General features: G+C 43.6%; 1 protein-coding gene across 5 annotated transcripts in view; it reads left to right on the plus strand.

Annotated features, from left to right (window-relative positions):
- Positions 1–12,726: 12,726 nt before the first annotated feature.
- Positions 12,727–14,456, plus strand: part of TPPP (tubulin polymerization promoting protein) — a 63,962-nt gene continuing 62,232 nt past the window's right edge. For 2 of the 5 annotated variants that reach the window (XR_010990419.1, XM_068162965.1), the window contains exon 1: positions 13,293–13,654. Coding sequence is in view for 2 of the 5 variants with exons in the window: in XM_068162965.1 (XP_068019066.1) it covers positions 13,641–13,654 (14 nt within the window). In the remaining 3 variants the exon portion in view is untranslated. Of the gene's footprint in view, positions 12,843–13,292; positions 13,655–14,456 lie in introns of those variants that run through there. The other 3 variants (XM_068162964.1, XM_068162963.1, XM_068162962.1) reach the window with 3 other exon arrangements.

Raw genomic sequence — 14,456 nt, forward strand, 5'->3', positions numbered from 1 at the left:
TGTTTTGCTACTAATGTCCACTGATAAAAAGACACACAATAAAGAACTGTATGTCATGTACAAGCCTTCAAAGCCCTAAAGTAGGCTTAACTGAAGAAGTAGCTTTGCACAATTGTATACTCTCTTCTTTTTTTCAGCATGAGAGATATTTCTTCCTACCCTGCCTCCCCTATTTACTTGAAGTCTATGCTCACAGAAGTTGTTAATTGAGAAACATTAGTTCCCTTCCCATCATTATGTGGAAGAAAAGTGTTGCCTTCTTTTTACAGTCAGTGTAGGTTTGTAGTTTGGGGATATTCTTATTCAATATTTTAGCATAAAATTAGTTCTGTGGGCAAGTAATAAGCATGCATATGTATGTTTATTTTATTACTTAACATTACTATGCTAAGGGCATGATGAAACTTGGCTTTCTGGCCTTTGGGAAGGACTTGGGCTGTCATAGACTGAGAGGCAAATAGTTCATCAGAACAGCAGCTCAATGGTGTGACATAACTGTCCTATTGAATCACTTCTAAGGCAGGTCAAAGGGGAAAAAACTGGAGGACTACAGCATTCCTTTGTGAGTGCAGGGATTTCCCTGCTTGCTTGTCACACTGCTGGAAGGCTGGAGTGGGCCCACAGGGTTTTCTTTCCAGTTAGTACCAAAAAAAATTAGATAAAGGGTTCTCCTTCCAATTTGAAGTGCATTTTGCACTAGTTCTAGGACAGGCCCTGTAACCCTTTCTGTTCTCACCCAAAATATTATTTTACTTTATTCATAAGCTTAGTCTTGTGAATAATTTTAGTGTGGGTGAGCAATGGATAAACTGTTCTATAAATTATTGAATTCCTTAGCAAATAATGCAGCAATTATTAACACACTATACATAAATGTATTCCTTGCGGCTTTTAAAGTGAAACAGTTGTGGAAATCATGCTCCTGTGAGGAATGCCTCTGTGCTGCTTTGCATATTGCAGATTCCTCTCAAAAACAACTTTATTGCTAAGTTTTGATGGTGTTTGTTTGGTTAGCTATATACACTCTCCCAGGAGAAACTGGAATAGATTTTTCTAAAGGCAGATAATATTACATTTGGAAACAGTGTTTTCATGAACAGAGCTCTCGGCCATTTTGGAGAATCAGTAGGTTCATGACATTTTCATATTCAGTTCAAGCCATTATTTCTGATACTCTATACCCTTGGTGTGCTGATTGCAGCTTTGATTTCCCACTGAAGTTCAGCTCAAAGCTATGACACTGTTTGGCAGTCCCATTTGAATCATAGGAGGGAACTGGTGGGAGGTGACAGTGAGGATGAGCTACTATAGCAAGAACTAAATTTGGTAGAAAATGGAATGAGAGAGTGAATTTAATCACACACATCAGGCAGGCTCTGGCTCTATTTCAGTGCAGTTCTCCCTTGGAAGACATGGTCTTTGAAAGTCCCTCCCAACTCAAACCATTCTATGATTCTATCATGGCTTTTTTATGCATTCAAAAGAGGACTAAATTTTAAAAGGGTCAATTTAGGTTCCTTGTTCAACCAGAACTGTAAAGACACTGCAGGTAATATCATGCAAGAATTTGTCTTTGATTTCCCTTCTAATCCTATTCACTAAAATTGCCAGGCATGTACTCTGGGCAGCAGTGAATGGTGTAGGCATCACTGCTGTCTTGATGACTGTTTATAGAGTTGTCCATAAGTGAAATTTCATCCTGACCTTCTTTTAAATTTTTTTATTGTTTCAAAAAGTTCTAGCTGTAATTATAGTTAAGTAAGTGCCTTTTTTTTCAGTAATGTGTCTTTTAAACTTTGTCATGGGTTGAGCTGAATCTGTCATTGATAATCAATACCATGCTGCCATTCATGCCAGCTTCAAAATGAAAGTGTTGACTGGAGAAATGTATCATGGGGCTTGAAGTTCAGATCATAACACAAACGGCTTCCAGTTCCTGTTGCTGCTTTCAGTTTCTGGTTTTGGGATGTTGGTCTTTTCCACTGGCAGGCTGCAGGTCAGGGGGTTGGGGATGTTGCTGGCTTCTGCTGCTTCTGCATTTTGCTGCACTTTCTTCAAATCTTAGCATCTTGCTAAAGTCTCTTTATCTCAACCCGGAGGGTTTTTTTGCATTACTTTCCCTCCCATCTGTGTGCAGAGATGGGGGTTTGTGAGAGCAGGCTGTGTTAACCCAGGACAGTCCATATTTGGCACCCAATTTGGGGCTCAAAAAGCAAGTGTCTTAACTAAGGCACTGAGTTTTGGCAGGAGACATAAGGGTTGTGATAATGAGAAGCAAGAGAACAAAAGGATTCAATTAAGGCTTGAGGATTATTGCAAGCGTTTTATATACAGTTTTTTTCTCTGCAGTGGTTGGGACTGATGTGCTGGGGTCCTGTATGTGCTCACTGTGCTGCTGAGTGTCACCTTAGGGGAATGACTTAGAGCTGTGCTGTTATTGTGATGGTAACATGGACCAGGTTTTGTTCAAATGACACAGGACTTTCCCAAGAGAACCACTGAGATCTTCCGAATACAAAGCCTTAAGAATCTTTATACTTCCAATAGAATAGAATAGAGTAGAGTAGAGTAGAGTAGAGTAGAGTAGAGTAGAGTAGAGTAGAGTAGAGTAGAGTAGAGTAGAATAGATCAGACCAGGTTGGAAGAGACCTTTGTTTCTGGTTAGGTTTGTTCACCTTTTAGGAATATGCACTTTTGCATTCCAGGTCCTGGATATAAAGATGTATAGATAACCTTCCAAATGGAATGGTTTCCCAGAGGAATTAGTAAGAGTAAGGTTGTTGATGGTGCGCAATAGGAGCTGCTTGCAGGCTGAGATGACCCTGCAGCCATGGAACAAACTTCTCTATGTACAGTGGTATCCCAGGTAGGTTTGACACATCAGTTGATTTAGGTGTTACCAGCATTTACAGCTTTTTTTTTTCCTCTCTGCTTTCACACTTACATATTTCCATTCGTGGTTCATTCAAATCAGTCTTCGTGTTTCTGTTTCCCTGAAATACAATGTATGCTGCTTCAGGAAACACAGTGTTACATTCTGTCTCTTTTACTCATTGGTTTTCTTCCCATCATATCAAAAAGACATGAGATAATTAATTTAGCCTCTGAAAGGCTTTGCATAAAAATACAGCAATTTGTGAAACTACATCGCTTTTAAATTAAAATCTGCCAAAATCCAAAACATGAGGCCGAGTTGGTCAGTGTATCTCATTTTACTCTCTTGCCATCACAAGAGAAGAAACACAAAAGTGGATCATCAGACTGGTGACCATGAAACATAGTGATCAGATTTATTTTACAAAAACTATTCTGGGCATGAATAACTAGTGGAAGTGTTCTGAGACAGTCATTATGCAACCTGAATTGGTTTAGATGCTTTTGGATGTAGTTCAATATACAAAGAATACCACTGCAAAACTCAGTGGCTTTGTTGCTGACTTATTTTGTTGGGGAAAAAAAAGTAGTCTGCATTACATAGAGTTAAATTTTGTCAATTATTTTCCACAGAGATTTCTCTCTAAGAGGTTTCTCTCTATAATTCATGATGCTGAGTTTTTTTAACCCTTGTATTCCATGTTGATTTTTGCTTAGCACTTTTCGCTTAGCACTTTTCGCTTGGCACTTTGCTGCTTAACCAGTTGGTGGATCAATATAACTTTCCACTTGTATCTAATAAATCAAAATAATCATATTTTAAGCAAATTATTTATAAATCATTGTCTTACAGGGGAATGTTAACAACTGACAGAGTCAGAACTTTTGAAACCGAATTGTATAGCTCAGTTTAGATGGGTAGCTGCTAAGTCACAGCTTTGAGTACACTTCAGTCACCTGCCATATGAAACCTGAAGATGATGCACCTCTGATTCCAGTTATTTTCACATCTCTGCCTTATGAGACAAATTCCTTTTCCTTGCTTATATTAGCAGTGCTGCTTCAGTAATAAAAGTGTAGGAACACATCAAACAAATCCAAGTTTGAAACAGTTTTTGATTGTTTGTTTGATAATTTAGTACTAATTTGTGTGTGTGCTGTTGGCTTTTTTGGCTATTTCCCATCACATTAGGTACTGTCCCCCTGCATCTCTGTTATGCAATTAAAACACTGTTTATTGTTTGTCTCCTAAGTGGGATATACATATACAAAAGCACAAAGCTGACCAACTGTGTACTGTTTGCTCTGGATAACTCAATTGGCGTGACCGTAGCGATTATTTAACCATGAGCATTTGAATGTGTGTTCCCATGCTGGTAATGTGAACACTGTGGCTTTGTAGCTTTGCTTGTCAGACGCTACTTTTGTGTTTCACACTCCTACAGCAGAAGCAGCAGAACATGTTCCCATGCCTCAGGTTTTCCCATTTATATAAATGTCTGACACAAAGTAACCTACTTTGCCACATGAAAGTATGAAACGTGGACAAGTACTCCACTGGTACATTCCCTGACAGCGGTGATAAAAGTGGAAGAAGTGTAATCTAAGCACCTGAAAGCAAAGATAGCACATTTTGACAGAATATATCTTTGCCTCTTAGTGTGAGGAGCCTTCACCTCCATCGGGTTGCAGTTCTTGCATTAGCTCTCATTATTGATCAGAACACAATCTGACTTTACTCTAGTTGACGATTTGCTTTGTATTTTATAGTTCCTTGAATTTTGTTTATAATAGAATAAGCCCTAAATTAAGAGTGGGACTCAGCTATTCAAATACTTTTAAGGAGTAAGTACTGTGTCCAGTTCTGGGCCCCTCAGTTTAAGAAGGACATTGAAACACTTGAACGTGTCCAGAGAAAGGCAACAAGGCTGGGGAGAGGCCTTGAACACAAGCCCTATGAGGAGAGGCTGAGGGAGCTGGGATTGTTTAGCCTGGAGAAGAGGAGGCTCAGGGGTGACCTCATTGCCCTCTACAACTACCTGAAAGGTGGTTGTAGCCAGGAAGGGGTTGGTCTCTTCTCCCAGGCAACCAGCACCAGAACAAGAGGACACAGTCTCAAGCTGCGCCAGGGGAGGTTTAGACTCGAGGTGAGGAGGAAGTTCTTCACCGAGCGAGTCATTCGTCATTGGAACGGGCTGCCCAGGGAGGTGGTTGAGTCATCGACCCTGGAGGCGTTCAAGGGGAGATTGGACGTGGCACTTGGTGCCATGGTCTAGTCATGGGGTCTGTGTTGATAGGTTGGACTCGATGATCCTCGAGGTCCTTTCCAACCTAAGTGATACTGTGATACTGTGATACTAAGTGGCAAAATATGGCACTAGACCTAAATCAAACAACACCCCAGAATATGAGAAACTTTATTGTATTTTCATTTCACTCCTTGCCATGTTGAAAATGCTGCATAAGAAGTACAGAACAGATTTCATTTTGGTTTGGTTTGTTGGTTTTCAAACTGACTTTTCTATGGCTTTATTCAGTAACTGTATCTGAGAAAGTAAGAGAATCACAAATTAAATAGTAACTCATTTTATGTTACTAGTAAAACCCTTAGTGGGGCTAGAACTATCCATGTTGATTGTAGAATGAACTACAATAAGCCCATATGTGGTACTAGCATATACTGATGCTGATGGGAGGAGCTCTGACAAAGCCATTTGTGTTAACACTGCTATGAAAAGAAAGTATCACAACCAAGACTGGTGGATGGGCTTATATTATTGTCTCTAGACAAGAAAAAAGATGGCATGTGGTAGCTGCTTGAATAAGAGTCATTTAGTTTTAACACAAATCTACATCTCTTTATCGTTTTGTTGCCTAATCAATGAACACTTGTTAATGATTATCTGTTATGAAATCTCCCAGCAAAAGAATTCTTACTTTCACAGAAAGAAAATTGTAGAATTTAGTGCCAGGGGCAGTCAGATATGTCTTGGGTTGAACAGCTGGAGTGAGTTTAAGAAATACTGTTTTTCTGTCTGCTGACACAAAGTAGTTTAAGCTAAACTGAATTAAAATTAACTCAGCTTCTTAGCTTCTAGCAGCTCATGGCTGAGAGTACCTGAAGGGATGTTTCTCTTTGGGCAGTCATGGGGAAGTTTTAATCTTTAATTTTGACTTCCCCATTTAAGAATGTAGCTCACCAGAGGCAGAGTAGTGCTGAAAACATCTTGCACTAAGCAAACAGCTCAGTGTGGCCATTTCCTATGTAAATGCCACCAGATTGTGTTTACTCTTTTAACTGCAATGTTGAATGCTTGGCATCAGACTTCATTGATGCTTACCCTTTCTGCTTTTCTGAGGTTCATTTCCTGGCCATTTCTTTCCTGTTGAAAAGTGTGATTATATCTCCTCCACCATTTTAGGGCTTTGAATAAATGCTGACCTAAAAAAGATAGACTAGTGTTGGGAGCATACATGATAAATTGAATAAATAACCAAAAACAGACAGTTTGTCAAGAGTTAACAGAGGGAAAAAGAAATCAGAACATTAATAAGGCTGCAGCAGCTACTTCAGTCTTTGTCCATGGTATGAAATTATACAAAATATAGTTATTTGCAATTGTTTAAGAGCTGTGGACTTTTGAATGTGACATTCACGTTAGAGGGTAATTTCCCAAATCCACCAGACATCTTTAGGTACAATGTCACTTCACATAGTGGATGAAGTGCTTGCCTTCTAAGGTTTCATTGTTTTGTTTTGCTTTGCTTTTCTTAAAGAACTGCATCATGTAGTAACCTTCACATCACTGAATAAACATTTGGGAATATGATTGATCAGATGTCATTCTTGGTGATACATTCTTGTTAGACATTCCCAAGCCACTGCAGCACAATTCCAAGAATGGAACAGAGTGCAGATGCTGGCCATGTGTGTTCAGTTCTGGGCCCCTCAGTTTAAGAAGGACATCAAGACACTTGAGCGTGTCCAGAGAAGGGCAACAAGGCTGGGGAGAGGCCTTGAGCACAAGCCCTATGAGGAGAGGCTGAGGGAGCTGGGATTGTTTAGCCTGGAGAAGAGGAGGCTCAGGGGTGACTTCATTGTTGTCAACAACTACCTGAAGGGTGGTTATAGCCAGGAAAGGGTTGGTCTCATGTCCCAGGCAACCAGCACCAGAACAAGGGGACACAGTCTCAAGCTGTGCCAGGGGAAGTTTAGGCTCGAGGTGAGGAGGAAGTTCTTCACCGAGCGAGTCGTTCGTCATTGGAACGGGTTGCCCAGGGAGGTGGTGGAGTCACCATCCCTGGAGGTGTTCAGGAGGGGATTGGACGTGGCACTTGGTGCCATGGTCTAGTCACAGTATCACAGTATAACTAAGGTTGGAAGAGACCGCGAGGATCGTCGAGTCCAACCTATCAACACAGACCCCATGACTAGACCATGAGGTCTATGGTGACAGGTTGGACTCGATGGTCTTTGAGGTCTCTTCCAACCTTAGTGATACTGTGAATACTGTGAATAAAGCCTTTTTTTTCCTCTTTTCTTTTTCATTTAAGTAATGGCCTGGTGCTACAAGGTGTCTATGCCTCTTAGATATCTTTACTGAATTTTGCAGTCTGAAAGTCCCTGGAGGATACAGGGTATGGTTAGCATCTGTACTCTGGTCCATTCTTGGAACTGTGCTGCAGTGGCTTGGGAATGTCTAACGAGAATGTATCACCAAGAATGACATTTTATCAATTGTATTCTCAAATGTTTATTCAAAAGAGCAAGAAACATTAAAATGCTAGGTCACACTGACAAATCACTGGGCCAGGTTGTATGTGAATTTACTCAGTGGCCTGTGCCTAGTGAAAAAGATAGTATCCTTCTGCTACCTACACCCTACAAATACAGATCTTGGGGAAACGCATCTAATTTTAGGATAAGATAGTGAGATCTCACAGTCATGGTCAAGGGTCTTTGGTTTTTTGGTTTTGGGTTTTGTTGGGGTTTTTTGCTTGTCAGAGAATGGACTTCCAGAGGAGAATGAGCTCATCAAAAGTTAGACTACTTTGAGACTTTGCCTTGTTCTGTGGGAGAGCACTACTGTTGCATCAGTTAAAAACTGAACAGATCATTTTATGGACTGAGAAAAAACATTCTTTGTGCGGGGATGAGAGAGGACTTCTGGGAGCTCTAGGGAATTAATTTTGAACAGTGTAATTGTATCACATAAAGCAAAGATAACTGAATGCTGCAGAAATCCACAACATAGATGCATGTTAGCATTCATATTGTCCAAGGCAGAGACAGCACTTGATAATAGCATTCCTGAGTTAAAAATGAAAATAAATACACACAGAGAAGACCTGCCCAGTCTCCTGCTTTACAATATGGAAGGAGTTAATTTACACACAGGATTAAAATGAATCTAGGGATACATTACTTTAATAAAGTAGTGTGATAACATGTTGAACTGACCTTGGCTAGATGCCAGTCTATCACTCCCCTTCCTGAACAGAAGAAATAAGACAAGGCTCATGGGTCAAGATAAGAATAACCCAGCAATTACTGTCACCAGCAAAGCATATGTGATTCGGGGAAATCAATTTTATGTATTATCAGTTAAACAGAGTAGAGAAGTGAGAATTAAGACCATGCCTAAAAACAACTTCCCTCCACCCATCCCATCTTATCAAGTTCAACTTCACTCCTGACTTCTATACCTCCCAACTTGGAAATGGGAGGGACAATAGGATTGTGGTCAGTTCATAAGTCTTTATTTTATGGCTCCTTCCTCCTCAGATTCTTTCCCTTCTTCTGCTTCCTCCCATGTGGCTTCTATTCATGTCCTGCTGTTCTTTATGAACTGCTCCATCATGACTCCCCTCAATATGGCACAGTCCTTCAGGAACAGATTACTCTAGTGTGAGTCCCTTGATGAGGTCTCAGGTCCTACCAGAGACCTGTTCCAACACAGGCTCTTCTCCACAGGGCTGCAAGTCCTGCCAGAAGCCAGCTCCAGTGCAGGCTTCTCACAGGATCACTGCCTCCTTCAGGTAGAATCCACCTGCTCCAATATGGGGTCCCCCATAGGCTGCAGTATGATACATCTGCTATGCTATGGACTTACAAGGACTGCAAGGGTACAAACTGTGTCACCATGGTCTTCACCACAGGATGGAGAGAAATCTCTGCTCCAGCACCTGGAACACCTCCTCCCCCTCCTTTCTGTCTGCATAGGTGTTTCTTTTGTGTTCTCACTCCTCTCTTCTGGCTGCTACTATTACACAGCATTTTTTGCTCCTTCTTAAAAATGCTATCACAGTACACTACCACCACGTTCAGCTTTGGCCAGCAGCAGGTCCATCCTGGAGAAAGTTGGAACTGGCTCTTCTGGACTGCGTGAAAACAAGTGCCAACAACCGATGTGATCAGGGGTCATAGGTATCTGTGGTGTGAGCTATCAGACCAAGCAAGATGTTGTGAAACTGCCTAGCTTGCCATGCGATGAAAAAGGCAAGTGTATTAGCCATGCTTTGAGACCAAGGTCATTTACAATCAGCAGGTGTTTGTGGTAAATGAAGATCTATGAAGCTGGCCTGACAAAAAGCTGATGGAGGGAGTCTTGTGAAGATGTCAGGCCTATTTTGGCTGAAACTGATGAAGCAGGGCTCAAATAACATAAACAGCCAATTTTAAAGCAGCTTTTGAGGACCAGGATGCCCAAACTAAGACTTTTGTCTAATTAACTGTAATTCTAATATTAAAGTTGACACCCCCAATATGTTAATGACGAAAATCAAATGCATGGTAAACATACATGACTAAGTTACTCTGAGTTCCTCCCAAATCATGCTAAATGTCACCTAGAAGACAGGGACAACCTGGCCTGGGGTATGAAACCCATGAAAGAGACATCTGCTGCTGTGTCACTGACACTAGTACCAGGGCCAGCAAGGCAGGGTGCAGCATGGGCCAGCACAAGCACCACCACCAGCTGCAGCAACAGCTGAGACCAGGGGAGAAGATAGAGACAAGGACAGTTGATGGACTGTACTTCTTTTCCTCTACCAAGACAAGGACACTTTTCTTGGTGAGAATTGTACTTTAGATATATGGCTGAATTTGTGCTGCATTACTGTTAGAGCCATTGTGAAGGTTTGCATCTCCAGCTGTTGGATGTTACCCAGGATTAATGAATCCTGAGATCATCCTGCAGTCAGTGCATTTATCACTGGCAATTCTGAATCTGTTGTATCTGTCGCTTTAACTTTCTGAGCTGCGTCAGAGCAAGTCCTTTTTGATACACCAAAAAGTGAAGGTAAAAGTTAATTTTGCCAAATAGTTCCAGCAAGAGTCCTGGGCTCTGAGACAGGAAAGTGTCAGGCTCTTTTATCTTAATGTGACATGAGAGTGCACATATCAAGCTGTACTAGGTGGAAAGGAGGTTATAAAAGTCTTAGGAACAAGGTGTGTCTCTGGAATTGAGGCAACTGAAGAAGCTATCTTCCAAAGAAACTAGGAAGTCTGTGCCAACTGATGAAGAGGCTGTAAGATCTGAAGGTCAACTGGGAGATTCTATGTGTGTGTGTTTCTGTGTGGGAGGCCACTGAGAACAAGGATTTGGATTCTCATTTATGAGACATGAGTTCTGCCTGACCAGCCTTCTGTGGTGGAATGACTACATCAGTGGACAAGGGAGAGGTACTGATGTCATCTATGTGGACTTCTGTAAAGCCTTTGACATGGTCCTCCACAACATCCTTCTCTCTAAATTGAAGAGAGATGGATTTGGTGGATGGACAGTGGATGGATGGTGAATAATGAATTAGTTGGATGGTCACATCCAGAGAGCAGTGGTCAACAGCTCAATGTCTGGGTGGAGATCAGTGATGAGTGTTGTCCCTCTGGGGTTGATACTGGGTCCAATGCTGTTTAGTATCTTCATCAATGATATTGACAGTGATATGAACTCTCAGCAAATTTGCAGATGACACCAAACTGAGTGGTGTGGTTGACACATCTGAGGGACAGGATGTCATCCAAAGGGAACTGGATAGGCTTGAGAAGAGGGCCTGTGTGAATGCCATGAGATTCAACAGGCTGCGCCAGGGGAGGTTCAGGTTGGATGTTAGGAAGAAGTTCTATACAGAAAGAGTGATTGTGCTATGGAATGGGTTGCCCGGGGAGGTGGTGGAGTCGCCGTCATTGAAGGTGTTCAGAAGGAGACTTGATGGGGTGCTTGGTGCCATGGGTTAGCTGTTTGGGTGGGTTGGATTGGTTGATGGGTTGGACACGATGATCTTGAAGGTCTCTTCCAACCTGGTTTGGTTTATTCTAAAGGTTATTCTGTCACAAGTGCAAAGTCCGGCACCTGGGTCTAAGCAATTCCTGGTATCAATACAGGCTGGTAGGATGAAGAGAGCAGCCCTGTGGAAAAGGACTTGCAGGTGCTGGTGAATGAAACTTTGGATACAAGCCAATAATGTGTGTTCATAGCCAAGAAGGCCAATTGTATCCTGGGAGGTAGCAAAAGAAGCACAGACAGCAAGTCAAGAAAGCTGATTCTGCTCTTCTTCTCCATTCTGGTGAGACCTCACCTGGAGCACTGTATCCAGTTCCAGAGTTCTCAGCACAGGGAAGACAAGAACCTGTTGGAGTGGGTCTGCAGGAAGGCCACAAAAAATATCAGAAGAATGGAACATCTCTTCTGTGAGGAAAGGTTGAGAGTTGGAGTTGTTCATTCTTGAGAAGAGAAAGCTCCATGCAAACTTTATTGCAGCCATTCAATACTTCAAGGGAGCCACAAGAAAAATGGGGACAGACTTTTTTAGTATCATTAGGACAAGGGGTGATAGTTTTAAATGAAGAGGGGGTAGATTCAGACTAGGTATAAGTTTTTTCATAATGAGGATAGTTATACAGTGGAACAGGCTGTAAAGAGGTGGATGTCCTTTTCCTGGAAACATTTCAGATCAGGGTGGACACAACTCTGAGCATCCTGCTCTAGTTGAAGATGTCCTGGCTCACTGCAGCGGGGCTGAACTACATGACACTTAAAAGTCCTTTCCAGCTCAATCTATTATACCATTATATGAAGTTTGCTTCTTCCTCTCTCTCTATTTGTTCATTCGTTCTTGGTTTGGTGTTTTTTGTTGTTTTGTTTCTTTTTTCCTTAATGAAGCACAAATTGTGACATAATTGAAAATAATATTGGACCAGCTCCATATTAAACATCAGGAGAATAGTTTCTACTGGGCGATTTACCACACCTTGTTTCTTGTTAATCTATATTGCATTAATATTTTGCCTTCAGAACTAGGCTCTGATTTAAAGAAGTCCATGTCATATCCTGTTGTACAGCTGCATGGTAGGGACCCTTCTTGAGCCTCAAGCGTGCTCAAGCTTCACGAGGGTTTCCTGTGGCCGCATGGTGAGGGAGAAATCATGGGACAAAGGAAGGACTGGAGCATCCTTTAGTCTCCCCGTGGGGAATGGGGAACGGGATGCTGGAGATGGAGGAAGCTGTTGGAACCAGGCCTTGGTTCCTGTGCCATCCGGGCCGGGGCTCTCACTGGCAGGCTGCGCGCCCCTCTACCTGTCCCCAGCCGCTCCACCTGCCTCCAGCCGCTCCACCTGCCCTCCGCCTGCCGAGAAGAGAGCAGGGAGGAGCAGGCCGAGGAACCGCCAAACGCAACCAGCCATTTAAGGCAGCAAAGGCAGCGGCAGCATCAGTTCTTTCTGTGCTAATTCATTACCTCAGTCTCCGCAGAGGGCGGCAGCGGCCTCCCGCCGGTCAGCCCGCCCGGCCTATGGAGGCGAGCGGCGGAGGGGCGGGCAGCGAGGGCGGTGCCTGCCGGAGCCGCCGCGCCGGCTTGACACGGTCTGCCGATAGCTCTGGAGCCTGCCTGGGCGAGTGTCAGGTTGGGCTGGCGTGACTTGCCTCTCCTCGAGAGTCGGTGGTGAGTGGTGCACCTTTTGCGAGGTGGGCGAGCCGAATCCTTCTTTTTCCTTTTTTTTTCCCCAGTGGTGGCGTATGTGTTTCTCGATGCCTTCTACCTTTTTAGTGCGCTGGCTAATTGATTTCTGTTTTAGTTAACGAAGACGCGAGAGGAGGGGGCGGGCGCGACGAGTCCTTTTTTGGGGGTGGGAAGTATGGGTGGTTTGTATATTTCTTGCTGCCTCCTGCCTTTTTAGTGCGCTGGCTAATTGATTTCTATTTAGTTAATGAAGACGCGAGGGGAGGGGGCGGGAGCGTTGGCAGAGCTGCCTGGGGCTGGAGGCCTCCGCTCCTGCGGAGCGACCGGCGGCCCGCCCTCACCGTTATGTAACGTTCGCGGGGGGCTGCGGGCAAAGGCGGCGGCGGTAGCAGCAGCAGCTTTCCTCTGCAGAATTAACTGGCTTCCCCCATTTTTCTGCATCCTCCCGGGATCGGCGGAGAGAGGAGCTTTGTGCGGAGCTGTTCTCCTTTGCCTGCCTTATTGGGCTGGGCCCTGGCAGCGGCATCTCTCGCCGCCATCGGGGTGGGCACCCGCGGCTGTAGCCTGTGCGGGGCGAGGACGGCTCTTCCCCGGCCCCCGCCAGCGCTGCAGCAGCAGGTGGATGAATGAGCCAGCTTGGAGGTTGGCTATGAGAGGCTGGAAAGCCCGGCTCTACCTGCCGGCGTCTCCCAGAGGAGCTGCGTGAATATTCTCCTGTTGCCTGTTATCTAGAGACGACGGCAAAGTCTAAGCCGCTGCAGTGGCTTCTTCTTGCTCTTGTGCAGAGCAAACGGATCCCTTTTATGGAGATTGATGGGTAAAGGCGATTTGTCCTTTTTTTCCAAATGCCCAAGCGTTAGCTGAAGGGGTTTTGTCTTTGAGTACCGCTTCTATATGGCGCCGTCCACGAAAATCAGGTGTGGGAGCCTAAGGACTGCCGTGTGTAAAGTCGAGTGCTCTAGGATGGAAAGGACGAGGATTCTTCAAAAGATTTTGCCTAGAACGAAGCAACGTCCTGTCGATTAATCTGTGATCCCGGGTAGTTGGTTTGAAAAAGAAACCCAAATAAACCACCCCTCCCAAGTCAGCAATAAGGATTTCTTCAGTCCTGGGTAAAAGCTGTTGTACCTGGGTGAAATTCTTCCATGGGGAAGTTTGGCGTACGCTACAAGGTGCTGAACGCAGATTTGGGAAAAGCGTGCGTCTTCAATCTTGATAGCTTTGAATCTTCCTGCAGATGCTGCTGGCAAGCGATCCCCCCACCATGTTTTGCAGGGTCTAAATAAGCAGGTTTAGGGAAACAAATAATTCCAGATTTTAGAGAGTATTGCATAACTGCTTATATATTTGTTTAAAAAAAGAAAAGGAGGGGCAAACCCAGCCCCCAGCCTGAAATGAAACACATGATCTGAGACTGTTGTTTTCACTGACTTTTACTGGGCATTCACCCTGTTTTCTCAACTAGTATCGTTAAACAGCGTGCTTTAGAAGTTTGGCATGATGAGACATGAAGGTTTGTGTTTTCTGGTGGCTGTTTTGTTTGTTTGGATTTTTGTTTTCTCTCTAGTGCTGTGAAAACCTGAGAGCAAACCAGAGAAATAACTGTACACTTTCATAGT

The sequence above is a fragment of the Melanerpes formicivorus genome, unplaced genomic scaffold (assembly GCF_026170545.1).
Source record: "Melanerpes formicivorus ecotype bairdi unplaced genomic scaffold, bMelFor1.0.p_v2 SCAF_69, whole genome shotgun sequence".
In the NCBI taxonomy this organism is placed as follows: domain Eukaryota; kingdom Metazoa; phylum Chordata; class Aves; order Piciformes; family Picidae; genus Melanerpes; species Melanerpes formicivorus.